At 37.7% G+C, this 24,911-nt stretch overlaps 2 protein-coding genes across 2 annotated transcripts; one reads left to right on the top strand and one right to left on the bottom strand.

Annotated features, from left to right (window-relative positions):
• Window positions 1-1,757: 1,757 nt before the first annotated feature.
• LOC124171137 (cell wall protein DAN4-like) lies at window positions 1,758-7,820 on the bottom strand. The gene is made up of 5 exons (XM_046550274.1): window positions 7,689-7,820; window positions 6,101-6,214; window positions 4,755-4,868; window positions 2,439-2,697; window positions 1,758-2,307 (listed from the first exon to the last, which is right to left on the bottom strand). The coding sequence occupies exons 1-5, from the start codon at window positions 7,753-7,755 to the stop codon at window positions 1,758-1,760; spliced, it is 1,104 nt and encodes a 367-aa protein (XP_046406230.1). The 5' UTR covers window positions 7,756-7,820.
• Window positions 7,821-8,501: 681 nt separating this feature from the next.
• Window positions 8,502-15,943, top strand: LOC124171136 (cell wall protein DAN4-like). The gene is made up of 6 exons (XM_046550273.1): window positions 8,502-8,568; window positions 10,043-10,156; window positions 10,968-11,081; window positions 11,889-12,002; window positions 14,824-15,082; window positions 15,214-15,943. Exons 1-6 carry the CDS (start codon window positions 8,502-8,504, stop codon window positions 15,941-15,943), a joined length of 1,398 nt encoding a protein of 465 aa, XP_046406229.1.
• Window positions 15,944-24,911: the final 8,968 nt, after the last annotated feature.

Genomic DNA, 24,911 nt, shown 5'->3' with positions numbered 1-24,911 from the left:
GCATGGTAAAAAACCGTTCTCCTGAAATAATTCTCAGAGTACATTGGAAAAGTGACTAACACTTTCTTTATTCAGTTCTTCACGTCTAGCTAGAGAGAACTCTTGATACTGCCAAACGCAAAGTTCTGAACTTTTTCTACAAAATGTTTTAAGCCAGTCGTAACGCACCACCACCTTCAGTTCTGCATTGAAGGCCAAGCTAGCCCAATATATTCAGGAAAATGATAGGCAAGTTATCTAATATTCTTTCGATCAGGTGCGATCCCTGATTTTTCCAGACATTGATTATGGCTGAAAAGTCACTTTTCCTGCTCTTTGCCAAATAGACTTTGGGGCCCGAAAGAATATTATCTCGCTTTATCGGTCTGTCTGCAACGGCGAATACTGCGAGAGGGGACTAGTCGTATCTCGAAGGCTCACTTATTCTAGAATCACCTGCTCTTGATCATTTTACTTTGCTCTACCAACCAAGGGCAACTGATTGCTACTTTAGCCCATATTTTGTAAATACGCATGACCTAAACTGAAAAAGATTATTTAAAAAACTTTGGACTGAATCACTCAAATGAAGAGCAAGCGATAATCGACATCGCCCGAAGGACGACAGAGCTAATTGCATAGGAAATGTGATTTAAATCTGAAGCTAGTTGTCTGTTGTCAAGCTTGTTGTCAAGCTTGTTGCAACATGTCTATTGCAACACGGGATGGCCTTTAGAAAAGTACGATGAACCAGTTGCAAATGGTATTTTGTACTTTTAAGGATGTGATCTGAGAATCTGTGGCTGAGAATCCATCACATTCAGCGTATGTAGTAAAACCGTTTAAAAAAAACTGTATGTAAACCCTTGATGTTGATGGGACTCAAAGAGTAAATATCTGTGTTCAAAGCCTTTATATAATTGTTTTTCACAAGGTTGCATCTTCTTTTTAGTGATTATTTATTCTTTTTCACCTCATTATTTATTCTTTTTTTATACATTTCTAAGTACGTGAATGGTAAGCGAAGGCTTAATCCACCAGTTTCCAATAATTAATTTTGGATGCAATGTGCCGAAAAGTACGATTCTATGATCATCAACATTACTTCTGCATTTTAAAAATACACATGCGAGCTTACATTCAAATAGTGTAATATAAGGGGTCAAAAGGAGAAAACCATTTCTTCAATAGCGTAGCTTAGCACAAGGTGATATAATTAAAATGAAAATCTGACTTATTGCTCGGCGTATGTTATTGAAATGGCAGTTGTAAACCTTTAGCATTAATCACGAACTCTGAGTGACACTAATTTGGGAAAAATTAAGCTACTCCATCCGCGCCGTCACTTACTTCTTACTAGCCAGAAAAAGTTTATACAACCTTTCTTTCATCATTTTCAGAATTATCTTATCAATCATGAACTAAATCCACGGATCAGACACAAAAAGTGCTCCATTAACACATCATATTAATGTAAACATTCTAAAAGAGGGTGTAAAAAACATTATTTCATATACTTCTATGACCAAATATGTGATTTATTACATTTTAATCAATTTTGATGACAAAAATACAGTGGAACATATAAATGTAATAAAGCCAACATTTAAAAATTTACTTTTATAAATTATATTTGGATATTAAATCTTTGTATGTAGAGTTACACCATTAAGTCAATTTGCAAGCTCAAGCTGTTATTCCTGCTGGAAGCATTGTTGAATGCATTTGTAGTGTCATTTTTAGCTGCTTTCGCAGGCTTGTAAACAATGTTATTTATGTTAACTATCACATGGGGAGTATCGTTTGAATGCACCGTAAGGAGTGCTGCACATGGGGGTAATGTTGGCAATGTAGGGAGTGCTGGATGTGGGGGTATTGTTGGAAATGTAGGGAGTGTTGGAAGTGGGGGTAGTGGTGGCATTGTAGTGAATGCTGGAAGTGGGGGTAGTGGTGGCAATGGACGGAGTGCTGGATGTGGGGGTAGTGGTGGCAATGGAGGGAGTGCTGGAAGTGGGGGTAGTGGTGGCAATGGACGGAGTGCTGGACGTGTGGGTAGGGGTGGCAATAGAGGGGGAGCTGGAGTTGGGGGTAGTGGTGGCAATGAAGGTAATGCTGGAAGTGGGGGTAGTGGTGGCAATGGAGGGAGTGCTGGGAGTGGTGGTAGTGGAGGCAATGGAGGGAGTGCTGGAAGTGGGGGAAGTGGTGGAAATGGAGGGAGTGCTGGAAGTGGGGGTAATGTTGGAAATGGAGGAAGTGCTGGAAGTGGGGGTAGTGGTGGCAATGGAAGGAGTGCTGGACATGGGGGTAATGTTGGCAATGGAGGGAGTGCTGGAAGTGGGGGTAATGTTGGAAATGTAGGGAGTGCTGGAAGTGGGGGTAGTGGTGGCAATGGACGGAGTGCTGGAAGTGGGGGAAGTGGTGGCAATGGACGGAGTGCTGGACGTGTGGGTAGGGGTGGCAATGGAGGGGGAGCTGGAGTTGGGGGTACGAGTGGCAATGTATGATGTGCAGCTATTTTCTCAGGGATTTGAAGTGGTGCAGACGTCGGCTTTATAGTCATTTTAGGAACACTAGTGGTTGCCACTGTAGAATCCGGAAGAGGCTGGTTAGTGGGTGGTGTGCTGATGTCCTGTGAAATTCCAACATTTACTTCTGGATGAGATTGACTGCCTTGGATCGTGTGTGACGCGGGTATGGCTGGTTCGTCATCATGGATCGCTGAAATGGAATATTAAAATGCAATAAGATAAAGGAGATAACAACTAAATATTTAGCCCTTAAGTCTCAGGTCGCTTGAAGGATGAAAGGAGAACATGTTGGGGATAATATTAATAGGTATCCATTTACAATGAAGTCATCTCAAAAAAAATACCTCACGTGTCTTTTCCTAAATTATTGTCCTTCGTTTCGTCATCCCTGAAGTGAATGAGTATCCCGACCTACTTACAACGCCTGATTCGTTTAAATTTGACCGCAGGTGTGGGATAATTGAAAACAGATATATTGTATTCTTGTAAAATTTGTTTCTTGAAAACTGTTTTTAATAAGCCTGTTATTGTTAGGCATTTTTAACATATCCTCCACATAACCTAATTTTTGGTATAAGTGCATCTCAATTCAACTCTTTCAGCTACACACGAGCCTTATTATTTATTACATATCGGCTCGCAATAGCTGCAGAGGTATGTTGCTTTCCGAATTTTCCTGCCTCATTTTTTGATTAGCTAGTTCAATAATAATCGGCTTCTTGATGTTTGTATTAGTGGTTTTGCAATACTTGACAGAACATTAGAAACAGAGCGTCAGCATTCCTTAAAGTGATTCAAAATGACGACTCAAACAAATTCATAAGTCTTCAAAACCGTTTCAATATGATCTATCTTATCATACGCTGCAAGGGAAGCATGGCGGTATGTTAAGGGGCCATCGAGTCATTGGATTGCTTACCGGTTTCAAAGGAAAACGTAATATTTTTATGATTGTAGTTGTGTGATGCCTCCAGATTTGATGTAACATTTTTAATTTTAACGTCATAAATGCTTTGTCCATTCCTTGGCTCACCTAAAAGATAAATAATATTTAGTAATAGTCTTGTGAAGAATTTACGCATAGTTAATTGGTATACGGGTAACCTAGTGAAAATTATGGTGAAAAAACGATAAAAATTTACCTAATATATAGCAGTATCAGTATTAATTTTGCTCGTATTCACAGATATAACCCCGAGAATCTTATACTCTTACATTGTGCAAGGGAGTAGATATAATTCGAAGAAATGGAAGAAATATTTTCAAGTTGTTTTTTTTTAGAAAAAATTTAATCGCTATCAATTATACCATGCATCTGAATCAAACTTCGCTGGAATGAAACCTTTAGTTTTCTATCCATAGGATGAAGAATTATCCACATCTTGCTTCATCTAAATAACCCATTCCTTCGCCACTTGTGTGCATTGACATACCACGCTCACACCCCAGTTTTCATTTAGAACGGTTGCTTTTTGTTTCTGTGACGTGCGTTTTCGATTTCGTTACTGAAATTTTCTGTGTCTCGATATTTTAAAATTATTTTTATAATGGTGCATTTGGTATCAGATAAGATTCGCTACTTAGCCGAAATGTGTTTAACTACTCAAGTGATAGGGACATTTATTCCCCATTGGGTTTTTTACTGCAGAAATACGGATGCATTACAAATGTTTCTTTGCCATTGAAACTAAAGGAAGATCTTCCACCGTTTTTCTTATTTGGGGCAATGCAACCTCAATGCCATACTGTGAAATAAGAGAGAAGCGTGTCGTGTTGGAAAATTTGGCTGCAAGTGTTGGATAATTGAAAACAGATATATATTATTTTATTTAATTTTTTCGTGATAATTATTTAAAATTATCCTACTGTTCTTAGGTATTTTCTATCATATCCTGCATATCACATTATGTTTGGTAAATGTGCGTCTAAACACTTAAAACTACACACGAGCCTTATTATTGGTTGCATATCGGCTCCAAATTTGCTGCGGAGGTGTAATGTTTTCCGCATTTTAGAGCATCATTTATTATTTAATTATCTGATTTAATCTCATAATCGTATTAGTGTTTAACAATAGTTGACAGAACATTAGAAGCAGAGCGTCAGCATTTCTAAAAGTGATTCAAAATTACGACTCGAAAAAATTCATACGTCTTCAAAACCGATTCAATATGATCTATCGTATCGGTCGCTGCAAGGGAAGCATGGCGGTATTTTAATGGACCATCGAGTCAATGGATTTCTTACCGGTTTCAAAGGAAAACGAAAAATTTTTCTGATTGTAGTTGTGTGATGCCTCCAGATTTGATGTTACATTTCTAATTTTCACGTCATAAATGTTTCGTACATTCTTTGGCTCACCTAAAAGAAAAAATAATAATTAGTAATAGTCATGTGAAAGAATGACGCATAGTTAATTGGTATGCGGGTAACCTAGCGAAAATTCTGGTGAAAAAACAATAAAAATTACCCAACATTAAGCAGTATCAGTAATAATTTTGCTCGTATTCACAGATATAACCCCGAGAATCTTATACTCTTACATTGTGCAAGGGAGAATATATAATTCGAAAAAATGGAAGAAATATTTTCAAGTGGTTTTTTTTTTTTTTTTTAATTTAATCGCTATCAATAATACCATGCATGTGAATCAACCTTCGCTGGAACGAAACTTTTAGTTTTCTATCCAAAGGATAAGGAATTAACCACAACTTGCTTCATCAAAATCAGCCATTCCTTCGCCATATGTGTGCATTCACATGCTACACTCACACCCCCGTTTTAAATTTTAACGGTTACTTTTAGCTTCTGTTACGTAGGTTTTCGATTTCGTTACTGAAATTAGTTGTGTCTCGAAATTTTAAAATTATTTTTATAATGGTGCATTTGGTATCAGATAACATTCCCTACTTAGCCGAATTGTGTGTATCCACTCAAGTGATAGGGACATATATTCCCCATTTGGAATTTTTAACTGTAGAAATAGGGATGCATTACAAATATTTCATTGCCGTTGAAACTAAAGCATGATCTTCCACCGTTCTTCTTAGTGGGTGAAAGGCAACCTCATGACGATGCATTGAAATAAGAGAGAAGCGTGTCGTGTTGGAAAACTTGGCCGTAAGTGTTGGATAATTGAAAACAGATATATATTATTCTTTTATAATTTTTTCGTGATAACTATTTTAAATACTTCTAGTGCTCTTAGGCATATTTTATCATATCCTGCTTATCACATAATGTTTGGTAAATGTGCATCTCAACTCTTAAAACTAAACACGAGCCTTATCGTTGACTACATATCGGCTCCCAATTGCTGCGGAGGTGTAATGATTTCCGCATTTTAGAGCATCATTTATTATTTAATAATCTAATTTAATCTCAATCGGCTTCTTGATGTTTCTAGTAGTGGTTTTGCAGTACTTGACAGAACATTAGAAGCAGAGCGTCAGCATTCCTAAAGGTGATTCAAAATTACGACTCGAAGAAATTCATAAGTCTTCGAAACCGTTTCAATATGATCTATCTTATCATACGCTGCAAGGGAAGCATGGCGGTATGTTAAGGGGCCATCGAGTCATTGGATTGCTTACCGGTTTCAAAGGAAAACGTAGCATTTTTATGATTGTAGTTGTGTGATGCCTCCAGATTTGATGTAACATTTTTAATTTTAACGTCATAAATGCTTTGTTCATTCCTTGGCTCACCTAAAAGAAAAATAATATTTAGTAATAGTCATGTGAAGAATTTACGCATAGTTAATTGGTATACGGGTAACCTAGTGAAAATTCTGGTGAAAAAACGATAACAATTTACCTAATATATAGCAGTATCAGTATTAATTTTGCTCGTATTCACAGATATAACCCCGAGAATCTTATACTCTTAAATTGTGCAAGGGAGTAGATATAATTCGAAGAAATGGAAGAAATATTTTCAAGTGGTTTTTTTGAGAAAAAATTTAATCGCTATCAATTATACCATGCATCTGAATCAAACTTCGCTGGAACGAAGCTTTTAGTTTTCTATGCAAAGGATAAGGAATTGACCACATCTTGCTTCATCAAAATCGCCCAATCCTTCGCCATATTAGTGTATTCACATACTACACTCACACCCCAGTTTTAAATTTCAACGGTTGCTTTTAGTTTCTGTTACGTGGGTTTTCTATTTCGTTTTCAACGGAAAACAAAGCATTTTTATGACTGTACTTGTGTGATGCCTCCTGATTTGATGTTAAATGTTTAATTTTCAAATAATTAATCTTTTGTCCATTCCTTAGCTCTCCTATAAGAGAAAATAATAATAAATAATAGTCATGTTGAAGAATGACGTATAGTTATTAGGTATACGGGTAACCTAGCGAAAACTCTGGCGAAAAAGCCATAAAAATTACCTAATATATAGCAGTTTCACTTTTAATTTTGCTCGTATTCACAGATATAACCACGAGAATCTTACACTCTTCTCTTTTGCCAGGGAGATGATATAATTCGAAAAAATGGAAGAAATATTTTGGAGTGGTTTTTTTTTTTTTAATTGAATCGCTATCCCAAATACCGTGCATCAGAATCGAACTACGCTGGAACGAAACTTTTAGTTTTCTATACATTGGATAAGGAATTAACCAAATCTTGCGTCCTCAAAATGACTTATTTCTTCTAATTTTTTTGCATTCACATTTGCATTCGGACTTGGTTGATTGGAGAGAGGTGAGGTTAGAGTGGAAGGGAATATCAAGTTAAAATTATTATCTGAAGATGCCATCTCATACAATGCCATATTATGATATAAAAAAGTTACAACTGTGGTTTTGCATTGTTTGGAAATACGGTCGACCCCACAATTAGGGGCGCACCCCTGCGATAACCATCTGTATCCGCCACACATGAAGATGTTAAACATTCAGTAGAAATACCGAGGAGACTTCAGTGGAGACGAGGCTCGTTGTGGAGCGGTTTTGAAGCGGTAATGCTCTAAAAATGCTAGGGGGAATGTTTGCAAGTAAGGTAGTGGCAGAAAGTATTATTTGTACACACAAAGACAGCGAATAGGCCTTATTTTGAGTTGAAGAGGTGAGTTCAATATTTCAAGACATTGATCAGTGCGATTAAAAATCTTCTCCGGGTAAAAAAACTTGTACCGGTAGAAAAGGGAATGAAAGAATATTTCGTAACTTACTTTGGTCCGACAGGAGAACTCCCGTAACACAAAGTGCCACAGCAAGGATGAAATGTCTTGCAGACATTTCAAGTACGCTGGAAGAGACCTAAGAAGGTAGAACTTGATCACGAACTAGAAGCTAGAACTTGAGCACGATCAATCGACGACCGCTCTAGAACAGTCCCACTTTTATTCTCTCTCGCCATCCATGGGGTCGGTCTTCGCCCACTCTTTTCGTCCATCCCATCCGGTCTACGCCCACGATTTGCGTCAAGTGATCATATGACTCTTATTAGAAGTTACAAGAAACAAATAGAGGATGACGTCGTGCTAAATAGCTTTGCAATGAATCATAGCATATTTGTTTTTTGCATCGAATGTCTTCCGTTCACGTGTTTATACAATGATGACTTTCATTCCAAACAGTGGTAGAAATTGTAAATTTCGGCCGTTGGCGACGGTGTTGTGTTTGAATTTACAATTTCCACCACTGTTTGGAATGAAAGTCATCATAATATAAACACATGAACGGAAGACATTCGATGCAAAAAACAAATATGCTATGATTCATTGCAAAGCTATTTAGCACGACGTCATCCTCTATTTGTTTCTTGTAACTTCTAATAAGAGTCATATGATCACTTGACGCAAATCGTGGGCGTAGACCGGATGGGATGGACGAAAAGAGTGGGCGAAGACCGACCCCATGGATGGCGAGAGAGAATAAAAGTGGGACTGTTCTAGAGCGGTCGTCGATTGATCGTGCTCAAGTTCTAGCTTCTAGTTCGTGATCAAGTTCTACCTTCTTAGGTCTCTTCCAGCGTACTTGAAATGTCTGCAAGACATTTCATCCTTGCTGTGGCACTTTGTGTTACGGGAGTTCTCCTGTCGGACCAAAGTAAGTTACGAAATATTCTTTCATTCCCTTTTCTACCGGTACAAGTTTTTTTACCCGGAGAAGATTTTTAATCGCACTGATCAATGTCTTGAAATATTGAACTCACCTCTTCAACTCAAAATAAGGCCTATTCGCTGTCTTTGTGTGTACAAATAATACTTTCTGCCACTACCTTACTTGCAAACATTCCCCCTAGCATTTTTAGAGCATTACCGCTTCAAAACCGCTCCACAACGAGCCTCGTCTCCACTGAAGTCTCCTCGGTATTTCTACTGAATGTTTAACATCTTCATGTGTGGCGGATACAGATGGTTATCGCAGGGGTGCGCCCCTAATTGTGGGGTCGACCGTATTTCCAAACAATGCAAAACCACAGTTGTAACTTTTTTATATCATAATATGGCATTGTATGAGATGGCATCTTCAGATAATAATTTTAACTTGATATTCCCTTCCACTCTAACCTCACCTCTCTCCAATCAACCAAGTCCGAATGCAAATGTGAATGCAAAAAAATTAGAAGAAATAAGTCATTTTGAGGACGCAAGATTTGGTTAATTCCTTATCCAATGTATAGAAAACTAAAAGTTTCGTTCCAGCGTAGTTCGATTCTGATGCACGGTATTTGGGATAGCGATTCAATTAAAAAAAAAAAAACCACTCCAAAATATTTCTTCCATTTTTTCGAATTATATCATCTCCCTGGCAAAAGAGAAGAGTGTAAGATTCTCGTGGTTATATCTGTGAATACGAGCAAAATTAAAAGTGAAACTGCTATATATTAGGTAATTTTTATGGCTTTTTCGCCAGAGTTTTCGCTAGGTTACCCGTATACCTAATAACTATACGTCATTCTTCAACATGACTATTATTTATTATTATTTTCTCTTATAGGAGAGCTAAGGAATGGACAAAAGATTAATTATTTGAAAATTAAACATTTAACATCAAATCAGGAGGCATCACACAAGTACAGTCATAAAAATGCTTTGTTTTCCGTTGAAAACGAAATAGAAAACCCACGTAACAGAAACTAAAAGCAACCGTTGAAATTTAAAACTGGGGTGTGAGTGTAGTATGTGAATACACTAATATGGCGAAGGATTGGGCGATTTTGATGAAGCAAGATGTGGTCAATTCCTTATCCTTTGCATAGAAAACTAAAAGCTTCGTTCCAGCGAAGTTTGATTCAGATGCATGGTATAATTGATAGCGATTAAATTTTTTCTCAAAAAAACCACTTGAAAATATTTCTTCCATTTCTTCGAATTATATCTACTCCCTTGCACAATTTAAGAGTATAAGATTCTCGGGGTTATATCTGTGAATACGAGCAAAATTAATACTGATACTGCTATATATTAGGTAAATTGTTATCGTTTTTTCACCAGAATTTTCACTAGGTTACCCGTATACCAATTAACTATGCGTAAATTCTTCACATGACTATTACTAAATATTATTTTTCTTTTAGGTGAGCCAAGAAATGGACAAAGCATTTATGACGTTAAAATTAAAAATGTTACATCAAATCTGGAGGCATCACACAACTACAATCATAAAAATGCTACGTTTTCCTTTGAAACCGGTAAGCAATCCAATGACTCGATGGCCCCTTAACATACCGCCATGCTTCCCTTGCAGCGTATGATAAGATAGATCATATTGAAACGGTTTCGAAGACTTATGAATTTCTTCGAGTCGTAATTTTGAATCACCTTTAGGAATTCTGACGCTCTGCTTCTAATGTTCTGTCAAGTACTGCAAAACCACTACTAGAAACATCAAGAAGCCGATTGAGATTAAATTAGATTATTAAATAATAAATGATGCTCTAAAATGCGGAAATCATTACACCTCCGCAGCAATTGGGAGCCGATATGTAGTCAACAATAAGGCTCGTGTTTAGTTTTAAGAGTTGAGATGCACATTTACCAAACATAATGTGATATGCTGGATATAGTAGAAAATACCTAAGAACAGTAGGATTATTTTAAATAATTATCACGAAAAAATTAATTCAAATAATATATATCTTTTTTCAAGCAAGTTGTGGTTAATTCCTTATCCTTTGGATAGAAAACTAAAAGTTTCGTTCCAGCGGAGGTTGATTCACATGCATGGTATTATTGATAGCGATTAAATTTTTTTTCAAAAAAACCACTTGAAAATATTTCTTCCATTTTTTCGAATTATATCTTCTCCATTGCACAATGTAAGAGTATAAGATTCTCGGGGTTATATCTGTGAATACGAGCAAAATTAATACTGATACTGCTATATATGAGGTAAATTTTTAATGTTTTTTTAACCAGAATTTTCACTAGGTTACCCGTGTACAAATTAACTATGCGTCATTCTTTCCAATGACTATTACTAATTATTATTTTTTCTTTTAGGTGAGCCAAAGAATGGACGAAACACTTATGATGTGAGGATTAAAAATGTAACATCAAATCTGGAGCCATCACACAACTACAATCATAAAAATGATTCGTTTTCCTTTGAAACCGGTAAGTAATCCAGTGATCCGATGGCCCCATAAAATACCGCCATGCTTCCCTTGCAGCGTCTGATACGATAGATCATATGAAACGGTTTTGAAGACGTATGCATTTTTTCGAGTCGTAATTTTGAATATTTTTTAGGAATGCGGACGCTCTGCTTCTAATGTTCTGTCAACTATTGTTAAACACTAATACGATTATAAAGAAACCGAATGAGATTAAATTAGATTATTAAATAATATATGAGGCTCTAATATGCGGAAAACATTACACCTCCGAAGCAAATTTGGAGCCGATATTCAACCAATAAAATGGCTCGTGTGTAGTTTTAAGAGTTTAGATGCAAATTTACCAAACATAATGTGATATGCAGGATATGATAGAAAATACCTAAGAACAATAGGATTATTTTAAATAATTATCACGAAAAAATTAAATTACATAATATATATCTGTTTTCAAGCAAGTTGTGGTTAATTCCTTATCCTTTGGATAGAAAACTACAGTTTCGTTCCAGCGAAGGTTGATTCACATGCATGGTATTATTGATAGCGATTAATTTTTTTTTCAAAAAAACCACTTGAAAATATTTCTTCCATTTTTTCGAATTATATCTTCTCCCTTGCACAATGTAAGAGTATAAGATTCTCGGGGATATATCTGTGAATACGAGCAAAATTAATACTGATACTGCTATATGTTAGGTAATTTTTATTGTTTTTTCACCAGAATTTTCTCTAGGTTACCCGTATACAAATTAACTATGCGTCATTCTTTCTTATGACTATTACTAATTATTATTTTTTCTTTTAGGTGAGCCAAAGAATGGACGAAACACTTATGATGTGAGGATTAAAAATGTAACCTCAAATCTGGAGGCATCACACAACTACAATCATAAAAATATTACGTTTTCCTTTGAAACCGGTAAGCAATCCAATGACCTTATGGCCCCTTAACATACCGCCATGCTTCCCTTGCAGCGTCTGATACGATAGATCATAATGAAACGGTTTTGAAGACGTATGAATTTTTTCGAGTCGTAATTTTGAATATTTTTTAGGAATGCGGACGCTCTGCTTCTAATGTTCTGTCAACTATTGTTAAACACTAATACGATTATCAAGAGACCGAATGAGATTAAATTAGATTATTAAATAATATATGATGCTCTAAAATGCGGAAAACATTAAACTTCCGCAGCAAATTTGGAGCCGATATGCAACCAATAATAAGGCTCGTGTGTAGTTTTAAGAGTTTAGATGCAAATTTACCAAACATAATGTGATATGCAGGATATGATAGAAAATACCTAAGAACAATAGGATTATTTTAAATAATTATCACGAAAAAATTAAATTACATAATATATATCTGTTTTCAAGCAAGTTGTGGTTAATTCCTTATCCTTTGGATAGAAAACTATAGTTTCGTTCCAGCGAAGGTTGATTCACATGCATGGTATTATTGATAGCGATTAAATTTTTTTTCAAAAAAACCACTTGAAAATATTACTTCCATTTTTTCGAATTATATCTTCTCCCTTGCACAATGTAAGAGTATAAGATTCTCGGGGATATATCTGTGAATACGAGCAAAATTAATACTGATACTGCTATATATGAGGTAAATTTTTAATGTTTTTTTAACCAGAATTTTCACTAGGTTACCCGTATACCAATTAACTATGCGTAAATTCTTCACATGACTATTACTAAATATTATTTTTCTTTTAGATGAGCCAAGGAATGGACTAAGCATTTATGACGTTAAAATTAAAAATGTTACATCAAATCTGGAGGCATCAAACAACTACAATCATAAAAATGCTACGTTTTCCTTTGAAACCGGTAAGCAATCCAATGACCCGATGGCCCCTTAACATACCGCCATGCTTCCCTTGTAGCGTATGATAAGATAGATCATATTGAAATGGTTTTAAAGACGTATGAATTTTTTCGAGTCGTAATTTTGAATCACTTTTAGAAATGCTGACGCTCTGCTTCTAATGTTCTGTCAACTATTGTTAAACACTAATACGATTATCAAGACGCCGAATGAGATTAAATTAGATTATTAAATAATATATGATGCTCTAAAATGCGGAAAACATTACACCTCCGCAGCAAATTTGGAGCCGATATGCAACCAATAATAAGGCTCGTGTGTAGTTTTAAGAGTTTAGATGCACATTTACCAAACATAATGTGATATGCAGGATATGATAGAAAATACCTAAGAACAGTAGGATAATTTTAAATAATTATCACGAAAAAATTAAATAAAATAATATATATCTGTTTTCAATCATTCAACACTTGCGGCCAAATTTTCCAACACGACACGCTTCTCTCTTATTTCACAGTATGGCATTGAGGTTGCATTGCCCCAAATAAGAAAAACGGTGGAAGATCATGCTTTAGTTTCAATGGCAAAGAAACATTTGTAATGCATCCGTATTTCTGCAGTTAAAAACCCAATGGGGAATAAATGTCCCTATCACTTGAGTAGTTAAACACATTTCGGTTAAGTAGCGAATCTTATCTGATACCAAATGCACCATTATAAAAATAATTTTAAAATATCGAGACACAGAAAATTTCAGTAACGAAATCGAAAACGCACGTCACAGAAACAAATAGCAACCGTTCTAAATTGAAACTGGGGTGTGAGCGTGGTATGTCAATGCACACAAGTGGCGAAGGAATGGGTTATTCAGATGAAGCAAGATGTGGATAATTCCTCATCCTATGGATAGAAAACTAAAGGTTTCGTTCCAGCGAAGTTTGATGCAGATGCATGGTATTTGATGTGTTTCAATTTTTTTTTTCATAAAAACCATTCGAAAATCTTTTTTCCATTTTTTTTAATTATATCTTCTTCCCTGGTACAATAGAAGAGTATAAGATTCTCGTGATTCTATCTGTGAAAAGGAGCAAAATTAAAACTGAAACTGCTATATATTAGGTAATTTTTTATGGTTTTTTCACCAGAAAATTTGCTAAGTTACCCGTATAGCAATTAAGCAATCCAATGACTCGATGGTCCCCTAAAATACCGCTTTACTTCCCTTGCCGCGTCTGATAATATAGATCTTATTGAAACGGTTTTGAAAACTTATGAATTTCTTCGAGTCGTAATTTTGAATCACTTTAAGGAATGCTGACGCTCTGTTTCTAATGTTCTGTCAAGTATTGCAAAACCACTAATAGAAACATCAAGAAGCCGATTCATATTGAACTAGCTAATTAAAAAATGAGGCTGGAAAATGCGGAAAGCAACATACCTCTGCAGCTATTGCGAGCCGATATGAAATAAATAATAAGGCTCGTGTGTTGCTGAAAGAGTTGAATTGAGATGCACTTATACCAAAAATTAGGTAATGTGGAGAAATGTTAAAAATGCCTAACAATAACAGGCTTATTAAAAACAGTTATCAAGAAACAAATTTTACAAGAATACAATATATCTGTTTTCAATTATCCCACACCTGCGGTCAAATTTAAACGAATCCGGCGTTGTAAGTAGGTCGAGATACTCATTCAGTTCAGGGATAACGAAACGAACGACAATAATTTTGGAAAAGACACGTGAGGGATTTTTTTTAGATGACTTCATTTTAAATGGATACCTATTAATATTATCCCCAACATGTTCTCCTTTCATCCTTCCAGCGACCTGAGACTTAAGGGCTAAATATTTAGTTGTTATCTCCTTTATCTAATTGCATTTACATTTTCCATTTCAGCGATCCATGATGACGAACCAGCTATACCCGCGTCACACACGATCCAAAGCAGTCAATCTCATCCAGAAGTAAATGTTGGAATTTCACAGGACATCAGCACACCACCCACTAACCAGCCTCTTCCGGATTCTACAGTGGCAACCACTAGTGTTCCTAAAATGACTATAAAGCCGACGTCTGCACCACTTCAAATCCCTGAGAAAATAGCTGCACATCATACATTGCCACTCGTACCCCCAACTCCAGCTCCCCCTCCATTGCCACCCCTACCCACACGTCCAGCACTCCGTCCATTGCCACCACTTCCCCCACTTCCAGCACTCCGTCCATTGCCACCACTACCCCCACTTCCAGCACTCCCTACATTTCCAACATTACCCCCACTTCCAGCACTCCCTCCATTGCCAACATTACCCCCATGTCCAGCACTCCTTCCATTGCCACCACTACCCCCACTTCCAGCACTCCCTCCATTTCCAACATTACCCCCACTTCCAGCACTCCCTCCATTTCCACCACTTCCCCCACTTCCAGCACTCCCTCCATGTCCACCACTTCCCTCACTTCCAGCACTCCCTCCATTGCCTCCACTACCACCACTTCCAGCACTCCCTCCATTGCCACCACTACCCCCACTTCCAGCATTCCCTTCATTGCCACCACTACCCCCAACTCCAGCTCCCCCTCCATTGCCACCCCTACCCACACGTCCAGCACTCCGTCCATTGCCACCACTACCCCCTCGTCCAGCACTCCCTCCATTGCCACCACTACCCCCACTTCCAGCACTCCCTCCATTGCAACCACTTACCCCACTTCCTGCACTCCCTCCATTGCCACCACTACCCCCACATCCAGCACTCCGTCCATTGCCACCACTACCCCCACTTCCAGCACTCCCTCCATTGCCACCACTACCCCCACATCCAGCACTCCGTCCATTGCCACCACTACCCCCACTTCCAGCATTCACTACAATGCCACCACTACCCCCACTTCCAACACTCCCTACATTGCCAACAATACCCCCACATCCAGCACTCCCTACATTGCCAACATTACCCCCATGTGCAGCACTCCTTACGGTGCATTCAAACGATACTCCCCATGTGATAGTTAACATAAATAACATTGTTTACAAGCCTGCGAAAGCAGCTAAAAATGACACTACAAATGCATTCAACAATGCTTCCAGCAGGAATAACAGCTTGAGCTTGCAAATTGACTTAATGGTGTAACTCTACATACAAAGATTTAATATCCAAATATAATTTATAAAAGTAAATTTTTAAATGTTGGCTTTATTACATTTATATGATCCACTGTATTTTTGTCTTCAAATTGTTTAAAATGTAATAAATCACATATTTGGTCATAGAAGTATATGAAATAATGTTTTTTACACCCTCTTTTAGAATGTTTACATTAATATGATGTGTTAATGGAGCACTTTTTGTGTCTGATCCGTGGATTTAGTTCATGATTGATAAGATAATTCTGAAAATGATGAAAGAAAGGATGTATAAACTTTTTCTGGCTAGTAAGAAGTAAGTGACGGCGCGGATGGAGTAGCTTAATTTTTCCCAAATTATTGTCACTCAGAGTTCGTGATTAATGCTAAAGGTTTACAACTGCCATTTCAATAACATACGCCGAGCAATAAGTCAGATTTTCATTTTAATTATATCACCTTGTGCTAAGCTACGCTATTGAAGAAATGGTTTTCTCCTTTTGACCCCTTATATTACACTATTTGAATGTAAGCTCGCATGTGTATTTTTAAAATGCAGAAGTAATGTTGATGATCATAGAATCGTACTTTTCGGCACATTGCATCCAAAATTAATTATTGGAAACTGGTGGATTAAGCTTTCGCTTACCATTCACGTACTTAGAAATGTATAAAAAAAGAATAAATAATGAGGTGAAAAAGAATAAATAATCACTAAAAAGAAGATGCAACCTTGTGAAAAACAATTATATAAAGGCTTTGAACACAGATATTTACTCTTTGAGTCCCATCAACATCAAGGGTCTACATACAGTTTTTTTAAACGGTTTTACTACATACGCTGAATGTGATGGATTCTCAGCCACAGATTCTCAGATCACATCCTTAAAAGTACAAAATACCATTTGCAACTGGTTCATCGTATTTTTCTAAAGGCCATCCCGTGTTGCAACAGACATGTTGCAACAAGCTTGACAACAAGCTTGACAACAGACAACTAGCTTCAGATTTAAATCACATCTCCTATGCAATTATCTCTGTCGTCCTTCCGGCGATGTCGATTATCGCTTGCTCTTCATTTGAGTGATTCGGTCCAAAGTTTTTTAAATAATCTTTTTCAGTTTAGGTCATGCGTATTTACAAAATATAGGCTAAAGTAGCAATCAGTTGCCCTTGGTTGGTAGAGCAAAGTAAAATGAGCAAGAGCAGGTGATTCTAGAATAAGTGAGCCTTCGAGATACGACTAGTCCCCTCTCGCAGTATTCGCCGTTGCAGACAGACCGGTAAAGCGAGATAATATTCTTTCGGGCCCCAAGGTCTATTTGGCAAAGAGCAGGAAAAGTGATACATTCTACATTCTACATTCCCTATTGCGATGACATCTTCATTGTGTAAACAGACTCTACATTTTGTTAAAAAAACATTATCACCCAAAATTCAATAATGAATTTGATATTGAGGTAATGGCTGGATACATAATGAAGGTAGCATCGCAGGTTAATTAGAAAAAGGTGTTAGCTGAAAATGACCTGCCCATTTAAAGGATTATTTTTTGAGGGCATGAGAGAGGAACACGGCCCACAGTGGGCTGAAATCGAAAAAAGCTGGCCAAAAATCATATATATTCCATATTTTTATAATTGGCTCGATGAAATTTTTCCTACTATTCTAATTTAGGCTATATAACATGAATATAAAGACCTTTTGCCGAAAAATTTATCTTGGGAGTTTTTTTAAACAAATTCGCCGAAACGGAAAAAAAAACAAAAATCGACTATTTGGACCGCTTCTGTAAACAGGGAAATTTTAATTGAAATCAATAGTTAGGAATAAAAAAGTAAGTAGTTTAACATTAAATTTAATAATATAAATAAAAATTTACATATTAAATACGTAAAATTATTTTTTAACATTATTAATGATTTAGTCAACTAATTTTGTGTCAACATTTTGTCTGAAAGAACACACATAAGAAATCACCAAGCAAAAGTTTATACCATAAACCAAAATACCACATAAAATTATTTATGAACCATAAAAAATTAACATAAATATATCAAGCATAAGAAAGAAATAGGGATAAATTTACCAGCCCACTACCAGTTTTCATCGGATTCCCAGCCGTCACTGTCCTCATCAGTAGTTGGCTCCTCTAATTCAAGTAAGTTTCGTATATCCTTTGAAACATTTATTTTAGCACTTTTACCTACATAACAATTCGATATTAGATGATCTGAAGTAAGGAGGAGCCTTCGGAAAAGATCTCCCATTTATGCTAAGCGCAACAGTCTTCGCGTGGTGCGCTCCGAATCTTCTGATATCTTTGTGGCGAGATTCCAAAGCTTCCTAAGAAAATTGGCCAATTGGAAGCACTGATGCCTTAGCAAGTGATGCTCCATGAAACTGCACTTCGAGCACCGTGGCAGGCATGTAATACCACGGCTACAAATCCACAAAAGGGATGCAGTTCCTGAGCAATACTCGCTGAAATAGGCGTAATCTATCTCAAGTCCAGATGTCAGAGCTTTTAAAATTGAGGCAAACCTTGAGATGAGTTCCTCGCTAATGCCTATTTAAAAAGGAAAAAAAGTTCTCACACAATCCTTCTTCCAAAAAATTCTAAATATTCATAACAAATTTTGGAATTAATAAATTAAAATCTATATAATATGACTTTTTGATGGTAAACATACTGGTAATTTCTGATGTTAGCTTAGGTTCAGAAAAAAAACGTTGGGCAGTGTTCCCATTATTAGTCGTGCCTTGACCATGCTTTACTGTTGGGAGCATACATAACTGTTGGGAGCGGTATATCCATCTCTAACCGACATAGAAATTTTCCTACAAACGAGGTTTGTAGGAAAAATACACTGGTTCTCTCGCATTCTTCCCATTTCTGGAAATACCTATTGAAAAAGTATTTATTCATGACGTTCTTCAACATTTCCTTTGTCTTCTTGTCTTTCCCCAGGTTAAACTTACCTTAAAGATATTAAAGGGCCATTTACGTTTTGACGACAGCGAATTTCCACTTTCATTAACAATAACGTCATGTATTTCTTTGCGGGTTACTTTCATGCGCTCCATTTTCTCTCATCCAAAATATCAACAATCTAAATCACCGGGTAAGGAAAGCGAAAATAGAAAATAATTCCCTGAATAACACACACGATCACAGAGATATTTTACTTGGAAAACATACCTTTTTATCGTTCCGAGATATCCTTCACTAGTGCTAGTTCGGCCTCAACGCTGAAATTTCACGATGTAGGGAAAATAAACCCTGGTTCTTCGCTTCCGTGGCACAAGCACTCTCATCCTTTCGCATTAACGAAGACAAGCTGACAAATTTTCTCGGTAAAATTATAAAAGAGAATAGTTTTCAACCAATTGGAAAGAAGCATTTGTGGAAAACTCCGCGCGAGATACTGCGTAGAAAACGTTTGCGCGGATGTCGAAGGGAAGCGATCCTCAACAGTGCAAAAACCCCTTCATACACCGAGGCAATAAAGCAATAAGCGGCATTTCTACAAAAGGACAGTTATGAATCGAGTACAGAACTTCTTTAGAGCCGGATAAGAATAATAACAGGGTGGTTGGGTTTTCGGGTACAATAGGATTAACGCGGTCGGCAGGGTAGTGCCCGCTGCGACGGCGCTGCGCCACCCGTGTGCCCTTTCCATTGTTTGAGCTGATGGGAGTTATAAAAGGCTTCGGAGGGCGTGGAGAGCAAAATATGCAAGTGCATAGTGTTTAGAATTGGGTTTTCTAAAAATTAATATATAATGCTTCGCAGCCGCCCGCTTCCCGAGGCAAGAATCTGACTTGCCGGCGCAATCGTTAAGTCAATTATATGTCTTATGAAAGAAATGGTAAGGTGCCCTTGGAAAAATTGGAACAATAGCACTAATATGGCATGCTAAATGTTAGCAGTGCATGTAAGTGTAGACAAATGTCATTTCGTCTCACTTTTAACGAATTATCCTCGACTACAGCTAACTCTGAACAAATGTTCGCATCTAACCACCACGTCGGGCGGTTGGACATTCACGCACATAGGAGATGCGGGGAGGCAAATTGGGGCAGGATTTTTCAATTGATAGCTAAAATTGACACTTTATTTTATAATGTGGTGCTAAAAACTTCGTGAAGCAAAGTGAAAAACACCAAGTTTTTCTCTACATTATGTTAAAAAAAACGTGAAAAATGGACATTTTTAATTGTTTAAATAAAACTAATAAAAATTATTGCTAGAACAAAAAATTTCACTGCAACGGATTCTAAAAATGTTCATTTTTATTATGTAATGATTTAAATTTAGGTATTTTAAAACATAACGTAACAGTAGCAAAAAACTTCAGTCAATTTTTTCAAAAAATGGGGAAAAAATTTGAGATCATTTTTCATTAAATTGACAGACGTCTCTTGCTTTAAAAAAATGAGTTAAAAATAAAATTATTTCAGTGATTTGGTCACTGATCATTCTATTATTTGAAAATATAATAGTTTTTCCCAAATTAAAAAGTGAAAAAAATCATTTTTGGCCAGCTTTTTTCGATTTCAGCCCACTGTAGGATTTACTTACCTACGTGTAACTGGCTCGCCACCATCTAGGTATCACACATAGAGTTTACATTACTAAGGAGGCCCCACTAGGTGGCGGTAGCAGTCATAATTTGAACACGGGTCCCGCGCATTAATTCAAGTTCCAACTTTTGCCACTTGTGGCGCGACCGACACTACTATTCCTTTCATTTGGCTTGTTGTCAATGGCGGCTTATGAGTGAGCGGCTGTTATCATCCTCTGTGAGCCGAGAATTTCACCGATTTTGGTGTTTTTTTTAGTATTTCTCCACCAGTAAGATATTTACGAAATATCATGGGTAAATCTCGGTGTTTTGTGCCCGGATGCAGCTCAGGCTACGATTGGGAGCTGAGGGAAAATAAGCGGTTGGGGATACAGGACCATAGCAAGAATTTTTATCATACAGACTGTCCCAAGGGTCGTGTGTCATTTTTGACCTGTAATTTTAGTAACTTTGCATGGAGCAATATTCATGAAAATTGTCACACTTATGGGGAAAGGTCCTAAGTTTTGTTAAGTGTAAGCAAAATTTTACAATTTTGACCTTTTGACCTCACAAAGTGGGTCCAAACCAAAAATTTGAATTTGCCTTATGGGGTTTCAATGTTAAAAAAATCGAGATAGACAAAAGTGTGAATTTCATTGACCAATATGTCAATTCTTAGGTTTTCGGACACGAGAGAACCGAAAATAACACTTTTATTTACGAATATTCAACCGTTGACCCAGTAAGGCCACCGTCAAGGTCATAAGGGTGGCAAAAGGAATAGCATACCAACAAAGGTGTCGATCCATGGGTTTTGTAAGGTGCCCAAGTCATTGGTATTGTCCAAATACCCGTATTATTCACTAATTGACCTCCGAGGGTCACCACGGGGGTCAAAGGTCATAGAGTTAAAAGTGGGGCAATCATAAAAACCAAGGGGTCAAACCATAGGTTTTGAAGGGTGCCAAAGTCGGTTAGGCTGTTCGTAGATCCGTATTGTTGATATTTTGACCTCCGAAGGTCACAATTGGGGTCAAAGGTCATAGAGTCAAACGTCGAGCCATCATGACAACCAAGGTGTCAAACCATAGGTTTTGAAGGGTGCCAAAGTCGGTTAGGCTGTTCGTAGATCCGTATTGTTGATTTTTTGACCTCCGAAGGTCACAATTGGGGTCAAAGGTCATAGAGTCAAACGTCGAGCCATCATGACAACCAAGGTGTCAAACCATAGGTTTTCAAGGGTGCCAAAGTCGGTTAGGCTGTTCGTACATCCGTATTGTTGATATTTTGACCTCCGAAGGTCATAATGGGGGTCAAGGGTAATAGAGTTAAATCGGCCCACCATGACAGCAAAAGAGTGTAACAATGTGTTTTAAAGGGTGCCCAAGTCAGTTTTGCTGTTTTTAAATCCATATTGTCGACTTTTTATTACCAGCGAGGGTCACAATGGGGTCAGAGGTCATAGAGGTATGTTTTGAAATAATAGGAAAACTAATGTCCCCAACCAAAGGTTGTTTTGTTGTTTGTTTCCTATTATTTCAAAACATGCCTCTATGACCTCTGACCCCATTGTGACCCTCGCTGGTAATAAAAAGTCGACAATATGGATTTGAAAACAGCAAAACTGACTTGGGCACCCTTTAAAACACATTGTTACACTCTTTTGCTGTCATGGTGGGCCGATTCAACTCTATGACCTTTGACCCCAATTGTGACCTTCGGAGGTCAAAATATCAACAATACGGATGTACAAACAGCCTAACCGACTTTGGCACCCTTGAAAACCTATGGTTTGACACCTTGGTTGTCATGATGGCTCGACGTTTGACTCTATGACCTTTGACCCCAATTGTGACCTTCGGAGGTCAAAATATCAACAATACGGATCTACGAACAGCCTAACCGACTTTGGCACCCTTCAAAACCTATGATTTGACCCCTTGGTTTTTATGATTGCCCCACTTTTAACTCTATGACCTTTGACCCCCGTGGTGACCCTCGGAGGTCAATTAGTGATTAATACGGCTATTTGGACAATACCAATGACTTGGGCACCCTACAAAACCCATGGATCGACACCTTTGTTGGTATGCTATTCCTTTTGCCACCCTTATGACCTTGACGGTGACCTTACTGGGTCAACGGTTGAATATTCGTAAATAAAAGTGTTATTTTCGGTTCTCTCGTGTCCGAAAACCTAAGAATTGACATATTGGTCAATGAAATTCACACTTTTGTCTATCTCGATTTTTTTAACATTGAAACCCCATAAGGCAAATTCAAATTTTTGGTTTGGACCCACTTTGTGAGGTCAAAAGGTCAAAATTGTAAAATTTTGCTTACACTTAACAAAACTTAGGACCTTTCCCCATAAGTGTGACAATTTTCATGAATATTGCTCCATGCAAAGTTACTAAAATTACAGGTCAAAAATGACACACGACCCTTGGGACAGTCTGTATGATAAAAATTCTTGCTATGGTCCTAATACCGGATCTGACCCTTCCCCAAGTGTGCCTAGGTGGTCTGGTAATGATGTCAACGAGTGCTCTTCTTTATGAGCTGCGCAGGAATCATTCTTAATTCTCTAAAACATAGGTGTCGCATGTTTAAAGACATGGTTGATATCTATGGGCCCTCAAACTTAATTCAGGCTAGGGAAAGTTAACAGCGTTTCCTTACCCACTTATTCTTCCCTTCTCTCAACGTGAATTAGCGTACCGATTTTGTGATTACGTACATTTTCACCACCAGGAAACTACATAAACTCACGGTGATAGTTATATTTTCGTGGACAGTTGACACGAACTTTATTTCTTAGCAATGAACGATTGAGACATGGATTCAAATTCGCCGCAAAGCGTGCCTCTCGCGGCCATATTAGGGTGCCTTCACAGCTCCGCGTTGCGTCGACGCCACGAGAGCTCCCGCTCCGCCAGCAAATTTTGCCCTTCACAGCTCTGCGTTGCGAAACGTGGATTCAAATTCGCCGCGTAGCGTGCCTCTTGTGGGCGTGACAACCGGGGCTCGCTACATCAGCGCCGCTATTTGATGCGATTGGTGGGAATCACAGGAACCAAGGGAGTGGAGAATCCTGTGTAGAGTATTTATGGTATCACATATCAATTCTAAACAATTGCAAGACCCCTGTTCAGGCGACCCGTATCAAGTTTATCGAGAGTATCAAATTTCTCCTGGTAGTTGTCGCGGGAGTAGTTGGGAGAGAAGTGGCCACTTTCTCTCCCCCGAGGCGCTTCGGCTTCTGTCTCCATGTCTCGGCGCTACGAACAGAAAGTCTCGTGAGCCGTAAATTTGGGAAATTCAAACGCTAAGATTCCGTTGGATGGAGAAGGAAGTTCCTCACGCACGATGTTATTTTTAGTGAAAAGATTATTTAATTATCTTAATTTTGAAGGGGGTTACAAGTTCTTAATAAATATTTAGGCGCCACTGAGCGGAGCTTCTCGCCTTGCCTTGCCAACTCCTTGCGCTCGGAGAGAATAATCTCGGGCGGAAAAAGAGACTTTTGTCCATGCGTACCATAATATATGAACTCCTTCGATACATATCCTGAACAGAGAAAACTCATGCGTTGTAACAGCGATGATTTTATTCCAATACATTGGTACATGAAAGCAAGCAAATTTTGAGGGCTAGGAAATTATTTGGAAACTTTGAAGCGAGTTTCGCCTAGGGTCTTTCGGTCTATCCACGGAAACAGAGACAGGAAATATCTCACAATTCGTGCAAAGGACTACCCCCTCCAGTGCATGCCTTTTATAATAGGGCGCTCTGGGTTTTTCCCAAGTTCCATTCATTACATTAAACATCTGCAAGAGGAGCGACCCCAGCCAAGGGCCAAGGGAATAATTAGCAAAGGAGCTCACTTTTTCGCTGCAATTTTTTGCAGTGAACGAGTGTTGGATTATAAAAAAAGGATCAACGAGTTACCTCGAATCAATGTCTACAAGACATATAAAACACAACCTATAGAGTATGATACCATAAGGAGAATTGCGACCACCTGCGACGCCGAAATTAAGATCGATTTTTCGAACGTGCGGCACAGTTCGGAGCTTGCTGCAGTCCACGGGGAATACCGTGCTCGACGGACGTTGAAAAGTGAATCTTTTAGCAAGTGAATAGTGTATAAGATATAATTTATTTAGTGCCACATTTATTTTACATTATATAGCTTAATATCTTCGATTTCATTCGGTATTTACCGTTGATATGATACAAATTGGAAGACTGTTTTTCGTCGAAATTTTGTGTTCATGCATGAT

Source organism: Ischnura elegans, chromosome X (genome assembly GCF_921293095.1).
Source record: "Ischnura elegans chromosome X, ioIscEleg1.1, whole genome shotgun sequence".
NCBI lineage: Eukaryota > Metazoa > Arthropoda > Insecta > Odonata > Coenagrionidae > Ischnura > Ischnura elegans.
The sequence above is the reverse complement of the archived record's forward strand: the minus strand, read 5'-3'. Positions and strand labels throughout refer to the sequence as shown.